Below are 24,182 nucleotides of genomic sequence, written 5' to 3'. Positions count from 1 at the left end.
GGGGGAAGCCACCAGATTAAAGTCTCCAATTAGGATAATTGGAGTGTCAGCAAAGGGGTATAGTTTGTTGACCAGGTTAAAAAAGAAGGATCTCATATGGTAGGTCCATGAATATTGCAGAAAGTTTACAGAGTACCATCCAAGGTAATATCTAATAAAACATATCAGTATCAGCATGGCGGATAGTACAGGGTAAACCCTTTATGTAATAGGATAGCCCCCCCTCTAGCTTTCGAAGAATAGGAGGGAGACGCTATAACCGGTGCCTCAGCATGCTTAACCTAGCGTGTTCCACAGGCATCAGGTGGGTTTACTGTAGAAAAGTCACATCTGCCTGCAATCTACTGAGGTATGCTAATATACACTTTCTTTTAATAGAGGAATGATACCCCGTAAATTCCATTAACAAAATTTAAGTTGGGATGTTGATCACTCAAAGGGGGGGGGAAAGAACATAGGAATGCAAAGAAAAAAAAGCAATAATATATGGAGCCACACCCTCTCGGAGCAGAAGATTAAGATAATATATACATTGCAGAGACATGATGGGCAACAAGACACTTAGCTGTATTAGAAAGGCAGACAGGCAGGCTGGCGAGGGAGGGGAACGGAAAGGAGGAAGGAAGAATTGGAGAAGTGGTATAAGACAAAGCGTGGTATAAGACAAAGCGTGACGAGGATGTTATCAGAGCAGAGACTTCACAAACGCCATCACAGAAACTCCCATACACTTCTCCATTATTGTGAAACACAAATTAGTGTCCCTAGTGGTAACAGGTCACCAACAGCTACAGAAGCACAGCTCATTCTCTGAGACACTGGGATAGAATAAGCTGCAGTAATACTGGAGAAACCCTTCTCACCCTAGGTACAGAAGCTGGGTCTTTTACAGTTGCACAGTAAGGAAAAATGGTGGGAAACACAAATAGAGGGAACAGGATGTGATAAGATCATCACCTTCTGACTCACGCCAATGAACAGTTAAAAGTTATTCCTCCACATTGGCAAGAAAATAATATGTAAGAATTAAGGAAATAAAGAAATAGGATGACAAGTAAAAAAAGCCTCAGTGTAATGGCTCCTAAGAGTTGGAGTTCTCTCATGGTTTTTGTCCTCCTTATACATGAGGAACATATTTGGTATGACCTTGTGAGAATTGTGTAAAAGTCCAAAACAGTTAAAAAATAAATAAATAAGAAACTTACATCGAAATTGTTTAGAGCAATAGCGAGCTCTCCTCCTCCACGCTGCGAGCTTATCTCCTCAGATGATGTGGCTTGAGCTGCGTTCGAGATACCAGTGATTGCTTGTTGAAGCTGTTTATAGATCAAGTCTCTGTTCGCTTTGTATGCTGCTATATCAGGATGCTGAAGACATGCCTGGGACGCAGTATAAAGAATTGGAATATTCTTCTGCAAAATTCCTCGAGCTGCAGCCATTTGATCTCTGTGGCCCACATCTTTCAGCTCCTGCAACAACACAATAAGCACGTAAAAAGAGGTAAAAAATGGCTAACTCCATCTAAAATCCTGGTTTAAGAATCTAAACAAAGGACTTTTAACACATTTTTTTCACACCTATGGAAGCCGCAAGAAAAAATGTGAGTGCCGCAGCTAATGGGCATCTGATCGGAGCTACATGATCAATGTGCATTTGCATCAGCCCTATTCTTGGTGCAAGAGATCCGCCTGAAATCAGTCAGAACTCTGCGTATGAAAAGTCTACATAGCCCACAATCCCACTTACTCTCCCACAACACTTATCCTACATTCAAATGCCACACTGCCGCGCTGTTAGACCCATCTTGAAGAAAGTGGAGATGCGGCTGACATGCCTACAGCTTAGAATCACCCGTAGTTACTCAATTTGCAAAAGCTGTGTGCAATGCTGACTTGTGTGCAACTCTATATCCGCCCCAGTGTGTGGATGAGAATGAGAGGTGGACAGGAAGAGACATATAAAGAGAGAAAACAAAAAAAAAAACAGTGAGAGCGATATTAACGTAAATCAGCTATAACTCCAATACCACAATAAAGCAATAATGACACATGGAGATTCTGGATACGCCATATGCCCCGATAATAAGCTCCGATTACAACTTAAAGCTCCTTTAAAAACAATTGTCAAAACCACAAATAGGATTTTTGGTCAACTTACCGTTGAATACTTTTCTCTTAAGCAGAATGGGTAACACTGGACCATGGGGATTGTAGGTTGGGGCTGGAGCTGGCACTTAACAAAACTGTAGCTTTAAATCCTACGCTCCTCCCCCATGCAATCCCACAATTACAGTACTTCTTTAAAGAGTCTGGAGAGGAGTAGCAGGAACTCATGAAACTGTTTAGAACAACGAAACAAACCAGTAGGGAAAAGCACGGTCAAGAACCAAACACCTCGCATGACTGAGCGTGAGGGAGGGATCGAAGTGTTCCCCAGCCTGCTTAAGAGAAAAGGATTCTCTTACGGGAAATTTACCAAAAATCCAAATTTCTCTTGCAGCAAGGCTGGGGAACACTGGACCATGGGACGTTCAAAAGCCACCCCCAGGGGAGGGAACGCTCAGGCTGCCTGAGCAGAGAACTGTACACCCAAAATGGTTGCCGCCGGAAACATAAATATGAGCAAACGTGTGGACAGGGGACCAGTTTGCCGCACAGTGAACCTGTGCTTCTGAAGTGCCGCATCACGCAAGAGATCGCCGCTGCCCTAGCGAAAGGCGCTGACACCTAGTCTGGTGGCGGTCCACCCGTCCCAGAATAGGCCTGAGTAATAACCAAGCTGATCCGACGAGCAAGGGTTTGCCGAGTAGCCGGCCAACCATGTTCCAATGTATCAAAAAGAACCTGCAGAGAACAGTGCAGCTTACCAAAGAAGATGCGTCCAAGGAAATTTGCATAGCTCAGCCCAACTAGCAGAGAGAGATCATCCCTGTCCCAGGAATTCACCAAAGGAGGAAGAACCAGAAGGACAACATCCGAAACCAGTGTCGGCTGGAATCATAAAGCTTGTACGGAGAACCGCACAATCTACATAGAGGACGAGAAAATACGTAACTATGCCGAGGGAAAGCAATAGCCATAAGGAAGAACAGCTTCCAAGCAACAGACTGAAGATCCATTGAATGTAACAACTCCAATGGAGCCTGTGTGAGAGCCCAGGAGACTAGATTTAGAATCCACGGCTCCACCTGCGGAAGAAACGGTGGTAAATATGCAGCACACCATGCAAAAACGGTTTGGACCCCTGGAAGAAGAGTCAGCTGGAAAGAAAATGACAGGGCCAAAACCTGTAATGTCAAGAGACGGTCGGCAGCCGGACTCCCAAACCTTCAGAAGGAAGGCCAAGAAATGTGAGAGGCGAAAACTTGTAATGGTTACACCACAAGGAGGTAGTTTTGCCAAACCCGTAGGTATGCGCGAGATGGAATCAGAATATGGGCTTGCAGCCTAGTATGGACCACGAGAGAGAAAGACCTGCAGCGTTATCACTAACAGGTCCAGAAGTCCAGGCGTGAAAACCAATAGAGGAAGTCCCCCTGTAGAAAAGAGCAAAATTGTAGCGGGTCTGGACAAAGTGAAAGATACCACACCGGGCCTACCGACCTCAGGAGAATATCCGTGTATCATGACCAGCGCCACCAGCCTTGAGCCACCAGGATTACCCTCACTTGGGAAGAAGTAATGCCCCTCGAGACCTGAAGGAACAGTGTGGACAGCGGAAACAGATGATCTGGATAAAAATTCCACGGAACAGTCAAGACAGGCACTTGCGGAAGCCAGCAGATACCAGGATCACATCCAAAACTGTGGAGCTTTGCAAACGTGCCGAGAGGCCCTGAAATTCCCACGGGTGAAGGGGAGAAGAGAAAGACCACTGCACTGGGAGAAACGTGGTTCTGCTGAGGAAGTCCACTGTCCCACTACCGGCAAGACCACCACTAAGAGACGGAACAAATGTTTCCACCCCGGAAAGACTACGGTAGACGTACCTATGCCATCACCTGGACGTTGTCCGACCGACTGCGACCGACCAGGGAGGATGGACAGAGTCCTTTAGAACGATGGCTTAGAGCTCAAGCCCATCGAACAGCTGAGCCATTGCGGATGGTGACCCAAGGCCCCTGAGCCAAAAAGCAACTTCACGGTACCTCAGCCCAGGAGACTAGTGGCCATGGCCACAATAAGCCCATCCGGAAAGATCAAGGAGTGGACCTGGAGAAGAACAAAAACCCTCCACCAATGAAGAGTGATGGGTGCTGCTGTACAGAATGGGAACGGAGACAAGAGGGATGCTGAGCAACCCTGTCAAGTTTGGAGAATTACACACTGGGACTACCGCAAGTAGAACCTGGTTTACTGAATGATCAACACGGTCCATGGACGAGGCACCAACCGAACCGTTGACAAGCCACAAGACAACACCCTTGGAGAGAGGTGTTGAGGGCCACCCCCAGAACTGAAGCAAAGAAGACCTGATCTGAAAGTACTTAAAAGAAGCTACCTAAGAAGGTCCTTAACGCAGAACCTCCGAAGAGAGCAAATTGTGATACCTGCTGAGCACACTAGGCACAGCAGCACCTCTCCACCGAATGGTAGGGCCCAGAATAGACAAGGAACTTAGGGCCTGATTCTGACCCGCTCGCGAGCGCTGTACGCTCGCAAGCGGGTCGATGGTGCTTAAGTGCGCATGCGCACGACGGAGGGAGCTCCGTCGTGCGCACACGCGAGACCCGGCGAGCGACGGGGAATCCGTCGCTCGGGGTCTCACACCAAAGGGGGCGTGCTGTCGATGGTGAGTGACAGCACGCCCCCTTCGGTGGGCGTGCCGGGGGCGTGGCTGCCAGACGAAGGTGTTCCCATGGGAACGCCTACCGTCTGGGTCCGGCCCCACTGACATCACTAGTGATGTCAGTGGGAGTGATTTTGGCTCTGATAGAGCCAAAATCACTCCAGGGCTTGCGGTCACCGAGACCCTACTGCAGGGTCTCGTCGCAAGCCCGATGGTCGCGATGGTCTTGACCATCATCATGGATGCTCGCATAAGCTGTGGGTGGTAACCCACAGCTATGCGAGCGTCCAGGAGGCCGCTCCATTTTTAGGTAGGAGGGCCCTGATTCAGAGCGAACGCTCTGGTCAGAGCGTCCGGCTCTGAATCAGGCCCTGAGTCAACTACCCACTGAGGAAGTAGGACGACCTGCCTCAAACGGAATCCAGACGTGTAGCGAGGAGGTGTTGGCCTCCATGCTGTGGATCCCGGATCGGAGAGAGTTCATGCGAACTGAGCAACCCACCCCCTGGTGCGCAAGGCACGAAGAAACCAGAGCATCCGGAATGAGCAGGACGGCCTGCGAACAAGGAAGGAGATAGAACCCCAGTTTCCATACCTGCAGCGGAACTGGAGCAAACATGCCGGCTGATAGGAGTGGGATGAGAGGCCGGCCCCATTGTGAAAAAAAAACTATAAGCAACGCCATGGTGGCGGACATCCGAGGTCCCAGATGGAACCAAAGCGAAAGATGCCACGCACCAGCTGAAAAAGTCACGAAAATGGTCGATGACCCCAAGCAACCACACTACCACGTGCAAGCGAACTGGGGGGAGGAGAGAGACAGAGACAGACAGACAGAGAGACACACAGACAGAGAGGCACACAGAGAGAGAGAGAGACACAGAGAGAGAGAGAGAGAGACACAGAGAGAGAGAGAGACACAGAGAGAGAGAGAGAGACACAGAGAGAGAGAGAGACACAGAGAGAGAGAGAGACACAGAGAGAGAGAGAGACACAGAGAGAGAGAGAGACACAGAGAGAGAGAGAGACACAGAGAGAGAGAGAGACACAGAGAGAGAGAGAGACACAGAGAGAGAGAGAGGCACAGAGAGAGAGAGACACAGAGAGAGAGAGAGACACAGAGAGAGAGAGACACAGAGAGAGAGAGACACAGAGAGAGAGAGACACAGAAATTCTGGACCCAGAAAAGTAACTCCTGTTGGGGAAGAAGCGGCTTGTGTCAGACTGACCTTCTAAGGACGCACCACCTCTAAGGAGGTACGAAAACTTGGCAAGGTGGACCCCGCCACTACAGACGGCCACAAAAAGAGAAAGTCCTTACCAAACCGAAGATAGTAAAGGGTATTGTCTCTTTGTTGGCGCACAACAAAGAGACAATACCCTTTTCTTCTCTTTTTTGTAAACTCCTATTTATTGACCTTGGCAGCACCGCCATAGAATGATTTAATATGTACCACAAATTGTCTAATTGGGGCTATTACACAAGTATATATATTTTTCTTAAACCTAAACCTAGTGCAGAAGTGCTTCCCCAGCCCCCTACCCCTAGTTTAACAAACCGAAGATAGTGTAAGGAACAATCCAGTAATACCCTTTTACACAGACTTAAAAATCCCAGGTTGATGCACGTGAACGTGCATCAACTAGGGGTCACTCTGCTTCCTGGAAGTATTCTGGAGTGTTGGAGTGAACTCCTATGCGTGTCGGCCCGCCCGGCCTTCCTCAGGGAGTGAATGAATAGTGGCCATCTTGGTTGTGGGTATAAGTAGTTGTAAAGGTGCATACACACAACGATTTTTTGAACGATTATCGTTAACGATATCGTTTATCATTCAATCATTGAAAAAATCGTTCACTTTCTAAGTTAAAACGATGCATGATTATCGTTCATGCGCGTTCACATTTGTAGTTTGTAGTTCAGTCAGACTGACCAACTCAACGATTTTCATTAAGGGAATATGCAAAAATTGTTTGTAGTTCAAAAAAATCGTTCATTACACTTTAGAAAATCTGACAGATAATCTGAAAGATAATCTGACAGAAAATCGTTCATAAACTCATTCAGAAAATTGTTGGCAACAAAATCGTTGTGTGTGTATGCAGCTTTAGTCTCAACGTCATCCTACCACATTATTGGCCCTCCGTTTGTTACTATAGTAACTGGAGTTGTTAAGGGGGCGTGTCAGAAATGGTTGATTCCGTGTTATTACTCTTACTGTGTAGTCATGAGGTGTGTCTTATTCAGGAATATTAGACATAAACAACGAGATAGGTGGATTTGACAATGTTACTTCTCCTGCATGAAGGTAAATTCAGTAGCGATTCCTAATATACCAAGAACGGCTGGCAATAGCTGCTTCTGATAAGGAGAATTGGGTGCTAATTCCCTCTGGCTAAAACAGTTATTATGAAAAACCAAAAGGGAGAATCACTATTCTTCCTAAAGACATCATTAATGTTGTGTGGAATGGTCAGATCAGCAATTTCTCTGGAAATATCAATATGAAAAAAGACAAGGATAAAGGGACTATTGGGGTTCCCTATACTACATGTAGGTCTGACATAGGTAGTGTCTCATAATAGGTTACTAAGGTCAGCCTGTATCCCTGTGATGCACATGCGTAAGGAACAGAGCCCTCCGAACCAGACATCCTAAGCCTCCCTGATGAGACCGTAGAGATGCACCGAAGGTAAAAGTAACGAATTTCCGTCGCCAACACTTGGACAGACCCAGAGCCATGGAAATCCAGAACTAAACCGCCTACGGAGTGGTGCGCAGCAGCAAAGAGGTGGAAAAGACAGCAGATCCTATTCATTCGGAACAGCGCAAGGTCTTTCCTTTGTGAAAACGCTAATGGGGCCCTGGGAGGAAGAAAGCGCCTCACACAGTAGAGGAGTCCTGCAAAAAAACACAGCAAAATAGAGGAACCTGACGCAAGTTGTGATGCCGCGCTGCAAAGCCTGGAAACAGCGGGACATACCTAGGCTAGGAACTTAACCCTATAGAGGGAAAAAAAAACATGCCCGAGATGAGGGAACACCCAAGCCTGAACTTGGTCTTCCTATGAAGCAAAGAAACAAAAAAAAGAGAAAGATAGAGTTTCTATATTTGGTGCACTCCAATATATAGTTGTGTGCCACCTTCTATAAAGTATAATGTATGCATTAAAATATTAAATCTTTATTAATCATATTATTAAAATATATGTATATAGGGTACCATATAGCGAAATATAAATAAAATCAATAACTCATAATTAAAGAAATGAACAAAAACAATAATGTGAATGATATAAAAAAATGTGCAATAAAAAGATTTTCCAAATACCGCTGTCTTGTTATTATAATATTTATATCACCACTGATATATCTCCCTACTAAAGTATTGATATTAATATTCTATTGATGTGTGCTGATCATAATATCGATATATTATCAGTTTAGTTATTATAACACTTGGACCATGAAGATCCTATCTTCTATTTATCTACTTATCGTTTAAGTCGTCTAGTAGGACATGAGAAATTATATTACACTCTGACACTGTTCAATCAATTGATTACATCACCACGTGTTATAGAGGAAATAAAAATTATACTTATTAATTCAACCTATAGTAGGCATATATTTTCCTCAACCTTTACAAACACTGCAGAGTGCATAAAGTCTCATTTTCAGTATCATAAACTGCAATGCTGGTATAGTAATGTTGCAACTCTATTTGTCACTACACTTGTTGCATCCGTGCATTCATTAATTGCTGACAAACATATATTTCCCTCAATATCATCACGCACATTGATCGTATCAATAGGGAAATACACAGGGATATATTTTCTAATAATTAGTGAAGCTTTGGTTAGCTTCACGCTTTACATGCTATTATGCATGAGGCAGCGCTATAAATGGAAACGCCGACGCGCGTTTCGCATAAGGCTGCTTTATCAAGGCAAATCAACCAGAGCACTATTTCCTGTGATCCTATATACCCTTAACCTTAGTCCTCATTGGTCCGTTTGAACCATCTCATTAGCTCCCTATCCTTTCACAGGCTCCAACGTGTATCATCAGCGTCCCTTCATACAGCCGTTGTCAGTACTGCTGAATAAACGGAATGTTCTTTTAATCAAAGCAGTTGAGTTCCTGACATCATGTCTCTTAATTAGTTAGAATACTCAAATATTATACACACCAAATGTTTCCTCATATGGTTAAAGATCTAATAAAATCTCTTACAAATAATTATGTTATTAATGATTTCATGAATTCTATTTCTGATGTTAATTAATTAATAATACATATATAATATAATAACCATGGATAGATATGGTAATACTATTATAATTAAGGAATATATAAACTGCAGTACCATTGGAGTAATTTATTGCTTATATTGTACATGTAACCTTAAATATATAGGGATGACGAGCCGACAATTGAAACAGAGGATCCTAGAACATGTTGGGAATGTCAAAAATGCTAGGATTGATCAATCTAAATCTAAACCACTAACTAGTGTGGCTAGACATTTTTTAAAAAAACATAATTGTGACCCAAGTCATCTGAAAGCCTTTGGTATAGAGAAAATCAAACTAGGAATAAGGGGAGGAGATATGCATAAGGAATTGCTAATGAGGGAAGCAAGAATGATATTCTTGATGAATAGTATCGAACCTCATGGACTAAATGAAAGTAATCAATATACTGTCTTCCTATAATACCAAAAAATATGGTACACTTATATATTTTGAATACACTTTCTTTATACCCAGAACCTAATAATGAGGATAGGGGAATAGGGAAATTCCAGGTCCCTGGAAACCTATAGAATAAGAAATGTGTATCTTAAAACATATGGATAAGATTTGGATCTATTATATTTGTGTTACGAATATTCATGATGAGAGTTTGTTATTTATAGAAAGGATAGTTATTCATGTCATATAAATACACCTTTTGATCTCAATAGAAGTTATTTAGTTATATATTTGTTTGATAAGCTCTTAGAACTACCTTTAAGATACTAAGAATATTAATTAGATATTCAGACATTTTTAATGAATAAAATAATTTTATAATTAAGAATTAATATATATAGATTACTTTCTTATTTATCTATATCTATATATTGATTTTATAAATCTGTATGTATATCCAGATTTCTTTATTGTAGTACATATTTTCCACACATTATGAATATATATATATATATATATATATATATATACACAGAGATGGTTTATTAGGGACTCAACACTTTATATATTGATTTCTTTATATAGTTATTTATTTTACACATGTTTATAAGTCTACACAGTTTGGTTCATTATCTTTATATGAATTGTGCGCAGAATTTATTTGATTGATTTATTTTTATATACACATTTTTATTAATATCACTTATATCTGAGCATAATACTATGGACATATAGTTAAGGATAATTATTGCTAGTTATGTATAGTAATCATACACATTTATGAATAGGGAATTGATCACTTTATTTAATATATTAATACACTATATTTTTATTGTGCAGTTAATATTTAAGGATTGCAGAAAGGTATAGGGTGGATGTCATTTTAGAATATGTTTTTTATTACTTATTTATTGTACAGGATATTATTACATTATGAGATATAGAAAGAGAAAATAGGTATATGTTAAATGATGATGGATAATCTGTGATATAAATTACACTAATGAATTATTATATTATATATGTATTATTAATTAACAACAGAAATAGAATTCATGAAATATCATTAATAACATAATTATTTGTAAGAGATTTTATTAGATCTTTAACCATATGAGGAAACATTTGGTGTGTATAATATTTGAGTATTCTAACTAATTAAGAGACATGATGTCAGGAACTCAACGGCTTTGATTAAAAGAACATTCCGTTTATTCAGCAGTACTGACAACGGCTGTATGAAGGGACGCTGATGATACACGTTGGAGCCTGTGAAAGGATAGGGAGCTAATGAGATGGTTCAAACGGACCAATGAGGACTAAGGTTAAGGGTATTTAGGATCACAGGAAATAGTACTCTGGTTGATTTGCCTTGATAAAGCAGCCTTATGCGAAACGCGCGTCAGCGTTTCCAGTTATAGCGCTGCCTCATGCATAATAGCATGTAAAGCATGAAGCTAACCAAAGCTTCACTAATTATTAGAAAATATATCCCTGTGTATTTCCCTATTGATACGATCAATGTGCGTGATGTTATTGAGGGAAATATATGTTTGTCAGCAATTAATGAATGCACGGATGCAACAAGTGTAGTGACAAATAGAGTTGCAACATTACTATACCAGCATTGCAGTTTATGATACTGAAAATGAGACTTTATGCACTCTGCAGTGTTTGTAAAGGTTGAGGAAAATATATGCCTACGATAGGTTGAATTAATAAATGTAATTTTTATTTCCTCCATAACATGTGGTGATGTAATCAATTGATTGAACAGTATCAGAGTGTAATATAATTTCTCATTTCCTACTAGACGACTTAAACGGAGAGAACCAGGACAATATATGGTTAATCTATTCCTTGGCAACAGTGTATAATAAGAAGAAAATAAAACTGTTACTAGTGACACTTTTATTACTTTGGCAACAGTGTATAGTAAGAGGAAAAGAAAATTGTTACTTGTGACTTATTTATTTACTTTCCTTTTTTGAATGCAAACAGTCAGATATCAGATAAACAGTTATTAGCACAAACTACACTGTGTATCTAATAGATAAATAGAAGATAGGATCTTCATGGTCCAAGTGTTATAATAACTAAACTGATAATATATCGATATTATGATCAGCACACATCAATAGAATATTAATATCAATACTTTAGTAGGGAGATATATCAGTGGTGATAGAAATATTATAATAACAAGACAGCGGTATTTGGAAAATCTTTTTATTGCACATTTTTTGATATTCACATTATTGTTTTTGTTAATTTCTTTAATTATGAGTTATTGATTTTATTTATATTTCGCTATATGGTACCCTATATACATATATTTTAATAATATGATTAATAAAGATTTAATATATACATCTTCCTATGAAGCGTCACCAGCTGCCCTAGGGCGCGCCCCAACATGCTGAGAGCGACAGCCAACGCAGTTCCCACCCTGCTGGACGCAGCTTCCTGGATGCCTACTCATCACTAGGTCCTATACCCACAGTCCCCGAGGGCAACTGCTCGTTACCCCACGCATGGGAGTAAACAGCACCCAAAATACAGCAAAATGCCTACATACGAACTCCACACAGGAGGGCTGTAGCGAGCATTGAACCCATGACAGCAGTGCGGTGAGGCAACAATGCTAACCATTATGCCGTCATTGTCAGGGTAGCGGATAGATCCTCTTCAGTAGATGTAGCCTGATTTCATCAATTACTGTCCAACATCTGTGGTCACTAGCTACATGGACATAGAGGGTATATAAACCTGTGGCGATTCAGATTAGGGACATATCCGATATTAAACTGTTAAGAACAGATACTACACTTGATCTTAGCCAAAAGGCTGAGAAGTGATGCGTGTTGTCAGAGCCCCCCACTTCTGTAACAACTGACAGCAGGTGTTCACTTAAACCCTATTAGCAGGTATAAATCTAAACAGGTACATGAAAACAATGTTACAAAGGCAGCTAATACAGCAACAAGGGCACTTAGCCTTCCAAGAGACAAACACCACAGCTACATAGGAGAGGATGTGTAGAGCAGGCGAATGTAGCAGTCCTGGCCGAGGGATGTCATCCATGCATTCCCTGCTGTCCTCGCTGACTGTACCACTGCAGGAGGGGGAGAGCAGCACTGGAAGCTCCACCCCCTCCTATCTCCAGGCACACCGAGTACTTCCCCGTGTAAGTGTAAAACACTGGTTAAGCCCGGCTGATCTGGGCACTCTGTGGCATGCGCGCTCCTCCTGCATCTGTGTGAGGGGAGCCGCTGCCAAAACAAGCCCGGCAAAATGTAATGTGCAAGGGAGGCCGGCAACTACAGGCTCCGCTCCCCTATTCTGGGGCTGCACTCACAAATGCTGCTCCCCTGCCAGGGGAAAGCACTTGTTAAACTCCGACCGAGCTGCCTGTGAGGTGCGCACTCCAACTAATGGAGCCGCCCTCATCAGACCCGGCAAGATGGCGCCAACATCTGGGACAGCACTGCCGCCCTGCACCCTCTAAAAGCGTACGATCACGCACTGTCCGCAGGTCCAGGCGGTCTCTTTAGAGAGACTGGATTGCACTGTAGGGGGGTCCCGCCGACGCACATCCCCCCACCGCAGCAGCATATTGGCGAGCTGTGCTACAGCCACCTGCACTCACGCTGTGCCCTGCTACCAGCAGCGCATAGCTCCTAACTAGAAATAAAAGAGAAAAATTACAAAAGAACAATAAAATTAACTATAGCCCATAAAAATGGTGCCCAACTCCTCAGGCACTTCACTAAAGCTGGCCACACACTAGACCAACTTACATCCAACCATCCAACTAGTTGATTGGTTGGAATGAAAACCTGGTAATGGATGAAAGCAAATGACAATCAGCAATTTGCTCTCAAACGCCAGAAAATGGACTAAAAACTGTTGTTTGAACAAATTGTTTTGATCAAACATTTAACAAACTTGTCTGACGATCATTTTCATCTATTTTCTGGCATTTAGGAGCAAATTGCTGATCATAAGTTACTCCCATACCTTACCAGATTTTCATTCCAACCAATCAACAAGTTGGCTGGTTGGATGTAAGTTGGTCTAGTGTATGGCCAGCTTTAGACTGCAATTGTGGGATTGCAGGGGGGAGGAGCATAGGGTTTAAAGCTAGTTTTATGAAGTGTCAGCTCAAGCCCCAACCTACAATCCCCATGGTCCAGTGTTCCCCTGCCTTGCTGCAAGAGAACAAGCAAGTATTGAAGGTGATATACAGTACCCACAAACCTATATTTCAGGCAAATGTTTTAATTGTTGTTGTCCTAAACAAAGATCAGCTCTGATATGTGTAGTGATAGGGATGTACAAAATGCAACATCCCCCCCAAAAAAACATTTACCTACAGCCCCCAGTTCTCACAAGATATATCCCTAATTGGTCATTGCTTTATGCTTGGTCAGCTCCAACTCTTTTTCTCGGCTTTATGTTCCATGGAGCTCTCACCAAACAAGGGTCAGAGCATGAAATGAAACGCTGTGGGTCATAAAACACAGGAGACAACTTAACTGGAGCCTATTTTTGTCTGGAGCAGCCAACTTCTGCATCACAAGACCTTCTCTGCACAACAGAAGGGATGCCAGAAGCACATCTGAGATCACAGTGGGACAGTTGTCCATTCTGTGACACATGGGGTATTTTTTAGAAAAAGGCAGCTTTTCAAATTCCCCCAACTGCTGTTTCACCTGCCATATTTACAACAGACAAAGATATTAAATGCAAAACCAGGTGTGTTATTGGAGGGCTGCATGTTGCGGGCAAATGAGTCCCGTGCATCATGCAGCGTTTTTAAAAATTCCAGAAGGAGCGGTTTACTGTCGAGACATGTTTTCTGGAGTATATTTTCTACCAACATATTGGACAACAGAAAAAAAAATTAAAAAAAATTGTGGCATAGAAACAGTTCACGTACTTGAATGTATGTAAATGTCCTGTGTCACACAGAGGATCACCAAATATATAAATGGTGTATTTTTATCTTTTTTTGTATAGAAGTATTTTTTAAACCCACAGAAAGGGATTTATTTAGATGAACTTTTAATAGAAATAGAATGCATGTCCACACAACACTAAAAACATTCATGACATCTACACTCATTTCACATCATGTAAACATATGTTGTAGAATAGATGCAGTGTGTGTAGAGCCTCTCTGGATGTAATAAGATAATGTGATGGCAGAATGAGAAGTTTGCTGCAAAGCAGAAGAGGAGGTCACAAACTAAAAAGAGAATGCTGTACAGGAGCAATAACACGGCTGGGAAATCACTTGTTCTGAGTCTCAGACAGTGCACAGCGATAACACCTGTCACTGTACAATGTAAGCATTAGTGTGTTCAATTACATCCTGGTGCAAAAATGGATAAAAGCAACATCATCATGCATACATAGACTAGCACTACTAAAGACAGATGCATAAGCACTAGAGAAACATCCTACAAAGTCGCCAGAAGCCTTTCCAATGTTTACTTGCGGGTAGCTGAATCTGGCCCCTAGAATGTGTTATCCAGAGAAATCACACGAATCAGAGGAAAAGTTACAGCGCATATGATGGTACAGCAGTTTGTAAACGACACACTCAATCAGAGATTTGGATCACTACTCCCTAGCTTGTATCCATTCCATAGAATTTCACACACTAACAAACCATGAGCTGTACCGTGTGAAAAACAAGTTACAGGGATTGAAGCAAACCATGCAGAGACTCAATACAGTTTCTGCTAGGTCAGGGTGTAAAACACAGACAAGAAATAGAGACTTATGTGGGAGGCCCACCAGTCCCTTTCTCTTTTCAAGATGACTATAATTGCTCGTCATAATAAGAAATTAGCTAAAACAATGGGAAGCCTGGCTCTAAATTTAAGAAGATTAAAAGATAAAATATCTCATGTGAGACCTCTAAAATCAACCTATTAAAATGTATTTTGTAAAACATCACCCTTGAGCACAAATAAAGATACTTTCTTGCTCTCTCCGGTATGCAAAATTCACAATCTGATCTTAAGGTCCCCATACACGGTGCGATAAAGCAGCCGATCCGACTGACTGGTATGATTTGGCTGCTATATCGCTCCGTGTAAGGGCATGATGTCGGAAGGAGCGCGCACCTGTGGGGTCGTACATCGCACCCCCTGATCTTACTGCAGGTTCAGTTGATCAGGGGATGCGAGGTGCGATCCCATGCAGGGCTATGTGGGAGGACGAGGAGGGGGAGCCAGCATATCGGGCGGTCGGCCACCCAATCGCTCCGTGTGTGGGGACCGCCCGATATGTCGGAACCCCCGTTGCGTCGCTCGGTGTCTATTGCACAGTGTGGGTGGCCTGCATTACTTCTCATTAAGATGTTTAAAGAAGCAATCCCACACAGATTTCCATTCCTATCTTGAGAAACAAAGTGTCAGGTGTACTAGGGGTGTTGATCAATGGAATGTAATACTGATGTTACAGACAAATGGAGAGGCAGAACGGAGAAAGACAACAGGCCAAAAACATTATTGCCAACACAATTATACAGACATCTGCAGACATGCTTTTAAGGAGACATAGTGCAGGAGGGCTGGTGCAACAATACGCAGTGATGAGTCGCTACTGACTGTCTGATTGTGTATCGACCCCTCCAGCATATAGCACTTAAATCACTAACACTGTGGCTATGTTGTATCAAATCGCAGTCATCTGATTGCATTATTTAATTACAAGCAAATAGATTCCCATTAAATTTGGAAAGGTGAAAACAGACAATTATATTTAATTTAATACACACTTGTATGCCTGATCTATGTCAGGAACAAATGCTACTATTTAACAGATAGTATTAACAGTTATTTATGTAGTGCAGACACACATTACGCTGCACTTTACAGTCATTCACATCAGTCCCAGTGGAGCTTACAACCTATATTCTCTAGAACATGGACACATACACATATACCTAAAAGGTGGAACGTTGAAAACTATTTTCACTGTTCAAGTTAAAAATAGGAAAACTATTATAAATGCAACCATGGTTCAAAGGATCAAAAAGTATTCGGAAATCACCTCATTGACTAACGATTTAATACAGTCTTATGTATTCTAGAAGTCAATCAATGTACAGCTAACCACCTTAGCTATAGATAGGTCACAATGCTTTGAACGATCATATCCCCCAGGGTAAGATTAATACCATGCTTTCTTGTTAAAGCCTCAGGATCAGAAATGGGAAACACTTTCCCTTGATAATGCAGCCATCCTCACCTAAACCTACTGGCAAATCAACTACCAGAAAACAACGCAGACAAACAGGAAAGACAAAAGACTAATAACAGAAAAAGCAAGAGCAACACGTTTGCAGACATTTGTGATGTGATCCCCCCCAAGCTTCTCAGATGCCCACAATCCTGTGGGGTCTGTATATTGATCACAAAAATATGGTCAATGTTCCAAAAACTGCAGTTTTCCAAGAGTTTCCGCATTTTAGAGTATCGGGGTCATTTAACAAGGGGATATCACAGCAGATATAGGCAATAAAGTCCCTCTCTTTACACTAACAAAGCAGTCCCTATACTGCAAGCTTAGCTTTACGAAGCTTGGTCCCATTAGCTATTATAGCCTATGAGATATATTTACACACATTACTTTTTGGAGAAGGATCCCTTGGAATGCTCTCCGGTAATTTGTGCTTGCACATGCGTGTCCAGATCGACGCACACATGCATTAAAGAGGCCAAGTCCAGACCAGGAAGGGACCGCATAAGCCATCACTAATTTTTTTTTCCCTTTCATCAGGACGGGTGCTGATCGGAGCATTATAAGGCAATAAGCAGTGTTCATTTTCAGGTCCTTGAGAGAGACAGAGATCAATAATACAGAGAAAGCATTGGGGGAAAAAGAGGCACCAACGGAGGAAGGGACACAGATAGAGAGAGGCAAAGAGAGATCCAGAGATCTAGACATCACTTGTCTAATGTAAAACATAGTATTGGTGGTCCTACAGATCCATTTGCCTTAGAGGACATGTCAACTTTTGGATATTTTTCTGCACTTCCTAACATTGAGACATCTGTAGGTAGACAGAACCTTTGCTATTGTTCACCACAAAATGAAACATGAACGACATGTACTCTGTGATAAATATCGCTACTAATAACTTGTATTTTTTACCTGTTGCCGCTTCGCAGTCATTAAATTTAACTTCTCCACCTCTGCTTTCAATGCTTTGTATTGAATTCCTAGGTCCTGCTCTGTGGCAGCATTTCTTAATTTTGCAATGCCTTCTTCCACCTGAGAGACAAACAAAAGGCACTAATGATTATGAAGTAGTTTTGCTTTTTTCCCTTTCAAACCTTAAGGCCCCGATTTCCTAAAATCCGCATTAAAAATGCGGTTGTAGTGTGATATTTCCGACTAAATTTGCATTGCGAATTTAGGAAATAACACATGGATGTACTAACATCCGAAAGCAGGGGCGGAGCTTGCGATAAAGCACTGTCCCTGCAAATCCTATTTGCACACTTCTCCCTGTATTTATTGGAAAAAATATAGGGAGAATGTGTCTGCGCATGCGCAGTTGCCGGACACCGCAACCCCCCCCCCCCCCCCTTCCGCTCAGCTTACCTCGGTGATCGGTGGTCCGGTGACATCCTCTGCGGCTCTGGTCAGCTGGTCTCCTGGCTCCTGCACTTTGACCACGGTCAGCTGCTCTATGCAGCAGCTGACCAAAGTCACAGTGCAAGAGCCCGGAGACCAGCTGACCGGTCTATGAATGCAGGTAAGTGTTTTTTCTTCTTTCTTTTTTTGTAGTGATCAGCTTGTGGTCTATGTAGACTACACAGCTGATCACTGGGGCCCGACTCCCAGCTCTGCCCTGCCTGTTAGAGTAGAGCAGGACTTGGGGAACCGGGGGAAAAACTGGATAATGCCATCTCCAGGGCTTCCTTCTGTGCCATCATTATCACAGGGCTTCCTCCGGTATTTTTCACAATATATTTTTATTAAATCACAATATTTGTTCACAATATATTTTTAGTAAATCTGGGCAGAACACACTTCCCATACTTGTAATGGGAAATGTGATCTGCTTACTAAAAACAGGTGATAATTAGATTGTGGAGTAGAATTTTGGGAATTGTACTCAAATTGCCCTTTAGTAAATTCATGTGATAATAAAATAATGTGAAAACACCCATTTTCACATTATTTTAGTAACAATGTTAATAAATATGCCCCTAAAAGTGTAAACTGCATACAGATAAAGGCAAAAGAAAATAGGTTACCACTTTCAGCTGAACAAGTAATTTGTAGACGTCAGCCATATCAGCCAAAATAAGCAGCCTAGTAACTGCAGATAACAATGCACGCGCAGCTCGGACCATGTTTCCACGTTTCACAGAGGAGCATGGATCATCAGCAAACTCTTGGGAAGCGCTTCTCATGGTCTCCCCTGGAAATAATATATACATTTATTAAGCAGAAATAGTTTTTCATTTCACAGAATATTAATTATATACATTACATTTCAATTTTAAAAGGAAAAACACACACAAACACATACATACATTTACGGGCGGCACTCCTATGAATCAGCATATAATAGTCCCGGTGCCCTTCGTAGGTGCTCTTGTCATGGAGCCCAAAACATAGATTCAATATTGGCTGCACTCCCAGTAATAACTGCACTGACAGCAGGAAAAGTTTCCAACGTTTCAATGTTGTATAATGTTACGTCAGCATCAGGGTACCCTGGAGACTATGTAACATAATACAACATCGAAACATTAGAAACTTTTCCTGCTGTCAGTGCAGTTATCACATTTCTTAGGCCTAATACTACACAATATCATCCAAACAGAGAACAATGGAGTGACACTATACTTAAATAATAGTCAACAAGTTAGGAATACTCAGTATTAGGAATACTCAGTAATAAGTTCACTGGGGCTCCTTAATTTGTTGAGTACCTGTTAAAGAAATATGAATCCCAATCTTTCTCTATTTCTTAGCTCATGTAATGCTTTGTAGTATGAAGCATAAATGTTCCTTGTGAACTTTGGGACTTAGGGCGGTATTCAATTAATTTTGCACCCGTGATAAAGTTTTGCATGCTGCACTTTTTGCCTACATCGTGTATTTTAGCCGCAGAAACTTAACGTGTGCGTCCCCGCTATTCGCCCTATTCAATTCCAAAAGACATGAAAACTGCAACACGTGAAGTCAGAACAGGCGGAAAGTGGTGTCAGAATCGGGGAAATCAGCCTGAACCCCCCAAATAGATGTAGAAACATTGGGGATCAACGTAGTAGCGCCCGAATAGCCCTAATAAAACTGTTTGGGGTACTTAAGTTGGTACAATTGCTTCTAATTTGCGCCTTTGCACAAGTGGTGAAGAATTGCATAAAGCAGTATTTTTTGGGAGAAAATAAGTAGTCCTGGAAAATTTGGGGTACCTAAAAATGGGTGCCAGCATCTTTTAATGTCTCTAAAGTGAAGTTTTTATAAAAGCACCTGCAAACCCAAAAACACTTGACCCCCAGAACCTTATTTCACTAGTTTGCGAAGCTGTTTCCACCACTTTGTGCTTTTTCGCCCCCAAATTCAAAAGTACCTTAGCGGGGTGTTCTTACGTTTTTTACAGAAATTTTTTGACGCAGTTGTCCTTTGGGGGACTGTCCCAAGGTTCTGAGTGGTTTACCCACATTCGCACCCCAAAATAAGAATTTTGCACTTCTATTCTACTGCTATTCAGAGGCGAATCTTTTTTGCCTATTACATTGCATTGACTTTTCGCGTACGTGAAAAGCGGATGGAATTGAATACAGAGATAAAATTCTGACAGGCAAAAAGTCGCAATCGGCGATACTTTTTCGTGGATCTCGGCTTTTCGCATCTAATTGAATACGGGCCTTAGTTGCAAACAGGAAACAGTATCTGCTGTTAACTGTGCTACAAATACAGTAGTCAAAGAATAGCTTAGATAATTAACAGTGTAAAAGCACGGAGCTGTCCTTTCATTCAAATGATTTCCTTTCTTTAGTGATAGTATGATTACTGTGAAACTCTGCCACCTAAGTAACTTTAGTATTGATCTAAATCCCTCCATGTAATGGGAATTATCCTGCACAGTCACAGAAATTGCTGCACTAACACACACTCCCCCAGATCTTCACTCACCCTGAAGTCTAAGGGTGGGTACACACCTGTACGATATCGGCACAATTTAGGCGATTTAGCCAAATTAGAATGACAAATATGGCATATCATGCAGTGTGTATACCCGATTTGCGTGCTCCCGCGGTCGCAAGTGTTATCGGGTGATTGGCTGTTTTGCACAGCCAATCACACGATATCGCATGCAGCACCATACATATTAATGAAGGACGGAACAAGTAATCGTTCCCTCGTTCATTAAATTGTGCAGTGTGTACTGGCAATCATGCGATGTCCAGGGTGAAGGCAAAACGCCCTAAACAGCATGATTGCGGTCGTTTAGGTGTGTACTCACCCTTACAGGAGTGCAGTGTACAGTTACTACCTTGCCCGGACACACGCTGGCTATCACTGATGATTTAAGCCCCTTATTACCAGTGTGGCTATTGAGCTCCCCTCCCCAGACAGAACACCTACTAAAATCCCAGCATCGGCAGCATGTTTCACTTGAATCGCTAATACCGGCAGCATACGGAAACTCTTGGTTACCAACATCCGCTCACCGCAACTAGTCTATAATGACATTGTTTTAAACCACACTTATTTTTTTTATTTGGTTCTACTTTTTAAACTTTTATTCTTTATATTTACTAACTATATCGCCTATATGTTTAATCTACATGAAATACATAAAAGCGCTGTTTTATGTATCATTAATGAATCCATTATTCACGGAGCAACTATTTCAATTAATAGCGTAGTTCACTGTATACATTTCTAACTCTTAGAAAAGTGCAACACTGCAGCTATTAACATGACAACATACATTCACATAGACTTAACAATTTAGATTAAATTTTTTCACTCAAACAGAAAGCACCAGAAATGCCCGTAGAGGATGATCAATTCTGTAGTCAATTTCTCAAGCTAGAAAATATACATACAAGAAGCGAAACAGTGGTGGGAGATATCACTTTCCAAATATTTGGAACAGTATCTAATCCAGAGAAATGTAAGAATCCTAAAAAAATCCCAGCTTTGAGCCAATACAACCTGACTTATTCCAAAAATGGAATGAGACCTTAGACATATGCTCAAAAGCACTCATGCAGTTAATTATAGATGACAGAAAAATTTCACTAAAATACTAAATGAAGCTATAAAACACTACATAGAAGAATTTCGAACCACTACAAAAAATGACAGAATAGAAAAACTTAAAGCAAAAGACGTATTATAAGATAGAAAACTTGGAAAGAGAAATTGTACAACAGAAACAAAAGAAAATTCTAGAGACATTAACGAAAATAAATTAATTGCAACAAATGAGAGATGAAAACAAGGAAAGTTACACACCTATGAATCTTAAAGAAATTATAACAATAAAGAGGGACGAAACAAAAAATATGGGGAAAGAAAACACTGTACAGTAAAAAGAAACCACAGATTCCCACACAAAGGAGAAATTTCCCACCATAACACCCCAAACACTTTGCTTACCCTAAAACAGTTCACAAAGCCTAATCAAACAGGGGCCCATTTATTAAGGATCGCATTTTGCAATGCGATCAGGGCATGCAGTATCGCCCATGATCGCATTGCAAAATGCGATCATACCGGTCGAATGTATGACCCGGCACATGCAGGGAGACGGGCTCCGAAAAGAGCCCGTCCCTGCGATGTCGCCGGAGCGCATCCCGGGCTGCTGCGCATGCGCAGTCCCGAGGATTGCACATGAGCGGCGCCCATTGCCGGCGGAGGGATCTTCGCTGAAATGCGGTGAGTGCCCATAGGACACAGCGGCTAACGCTATCTTCAGATAGCGTTAGCTGCTGGGGTCAATATCGGGAATGCTTCGCATTCCCGATATTGATACATTTGGCAGCATCGCATCCCCCATAGAAACCTATGGGGGAGGCGGCTGCCGGCGGCAATGGATACCTGCTGCGGTCCCTCCTTCTTACATTCGGGGGATACTTAGTATTTGAGGTAAACCCCCGAAAACAGGTGTTTTCGGGGAATTTACCTCAAATGCACTTTGATAAATGGGCCCCGCAATCTATTACAATGGGGACATAAGCAGCAAAGAAAGAAGAAAAGGTGGAGTACATACATTAATCACAAATATTTAGCCAAAAAAGCACATAAAAAAAAAAAATTTTAAAAAAAGAAGTATGGAAACTGAAAAAAAAAAAAATCAAGAAAAATAACCCTAAATGCAGAGTTAGAAGGAAAAGATGTTCATTTTGTAGAGGCACTAAAGGCCCCCACACATGGAGCAATATAGCGGCCGATCTGACGGATTGGAACAATATCGCAGCTATATTGTTCCGTGTGTGGGAATGATATCATACACTGCGCGCTACCGTGGAGTCGTCCATTGCTCCTCCAGATATTTTTGCATGCACAAGAGATCTGGAGAATCGATGAACGATCCCATACTGGCCATATGCGGGGGAGGGAGCCGGCATATCAGGTGGTCGGGCACTGCCCGATATGTCGGCCGTCGAATCCTTGATCGCATTGATGGCTGCACATCGTGCAGTGTGTACCCAGCTTAAGGAAACTGGAAGAACGACCAGAATGGAAAGCTGCCCACAAAAACAAAAGGAATGACTGTTCTCCAGACGAAGGGGCGCAAGAAGAAAAAGACAATAGCAATAGAAAATTACGAACAGCAAGGCAACTTCAATCTAAGCAGTAAAACTGCTAAAAATTTGCACCACATTCTTTCAGAAAGAAGTTTAACCTTTACATAGACACACAAAAATTCATCAGCAAACGCTTTATTAAGAAATATTATCAAAGACCCAATAACAGGGGAAAGTACAAATCCCATATCAACACACAGAGACATTCCAGAAACAAATTGAGGAAGAAATAAGAAAAATACTAGAAAAGAACAAAGTGAAATATAATCTAACCAGCAAGGTTGGAAAAAAACAAGTTTAAAAAAAAAAAAAAGTTTTTTTTTTTGTTTTGTTTTTGTTTTGTTTTTGTTTAAACCAGTTTTTTTGCATTAATGTTCAAATGAAAAAAATGTTCAAATGAAAGAAAAAAAAAATGTATTCCTGCGAAACATTGCTATGTATTAGAAACCTTGATCAATCACGTTTTAATTCTTTCCAACATTAACAATCCAAAGTTATTGGGGTTTGAAAAACAAATTTTAGACTAAACATAAATAAAACATGCAAAAGCACTTTTCAGAGAAACACACAAACACAAAAAAGGAGAGCATTAGAATTGGACATGTCACTGCCATTAAACATTTTGAATAAAAAAAAAAAAAAACTAGTTTAGAGGCCTTTTCAGCTGTTTCGAAGCTTTGAATGTACTAAAACGTAAGAAAACATTCTTTCTACACTAGCTGAAGATGCTTGTGCAGTCGGAAGAGGTTCAATAATGGGAAATACATTAGGGGCAACTTTTTCTATTTTTTTGCTTGTCCACCATTCACAAGTTGACACTTGTGACACCAGAGACTTAAGCACCGTACACACAGTCTGATTACGACATTGTAATCGTACAGTCGTTCCTGAT

General features: G+C 41.5%; 1 protein-coding gene and 1 pseudogene across 2 annotated transcripts in view; both read right to left on the bottom strand.

Moving 5' to 3' along the window:
- Positions 1–24,182, bottom strand: part of CTNNA1 (catenin alpha 1) — a 235,030-nt gene that overhangs the window by 169,264 nt on the left and 41,584 nt on the right. For both annotated transcript variants that reach the window (XM_088451270.1, XM_088451266.1), the window contains 3 exons: positions 18,770–18,936; positions 17,658–17,777; positions 1,206–1,469 (listed from right to left, as the gene is read on the bottom strand). In XM_088451270.1, coding sequence (XP_088307396.1) covers positions 1,206–1,469; positions 17,658–17,777; positions 18,770–18,936 — 551 coding nt within the window. The remainder of the gene's footprint in view (positions 1–1,205; positions 1,470–17,657; positions 17,778–18,769; positions 18,937–24,182) is intronic.
- On the bottom strand, positions 12,240–12,344 carry LOC148539628 (U2 spliceosomal RNA; annotated as a pseudogene).

The sequence above is a fragment of the Taudactylus pleione genome, unplaced genomic scaffold (assembly GCF_031769625.1).
Source record: "Taudactylus pleione unplaced genomic scaffold, aTauple2 ptg000025l, whole genome shotgun sequence".
Lineage (NCBI taxonomy): Eukaryota > Metazoa > Chordata > Amphibia > Anura > Myobatrachidae > Taudactylus > Taudactylus pleione.
Note: the sequence above shows the minus strand (reverse complement) of the source record. Positions and strands in the feature narration are given on the sequence as shown.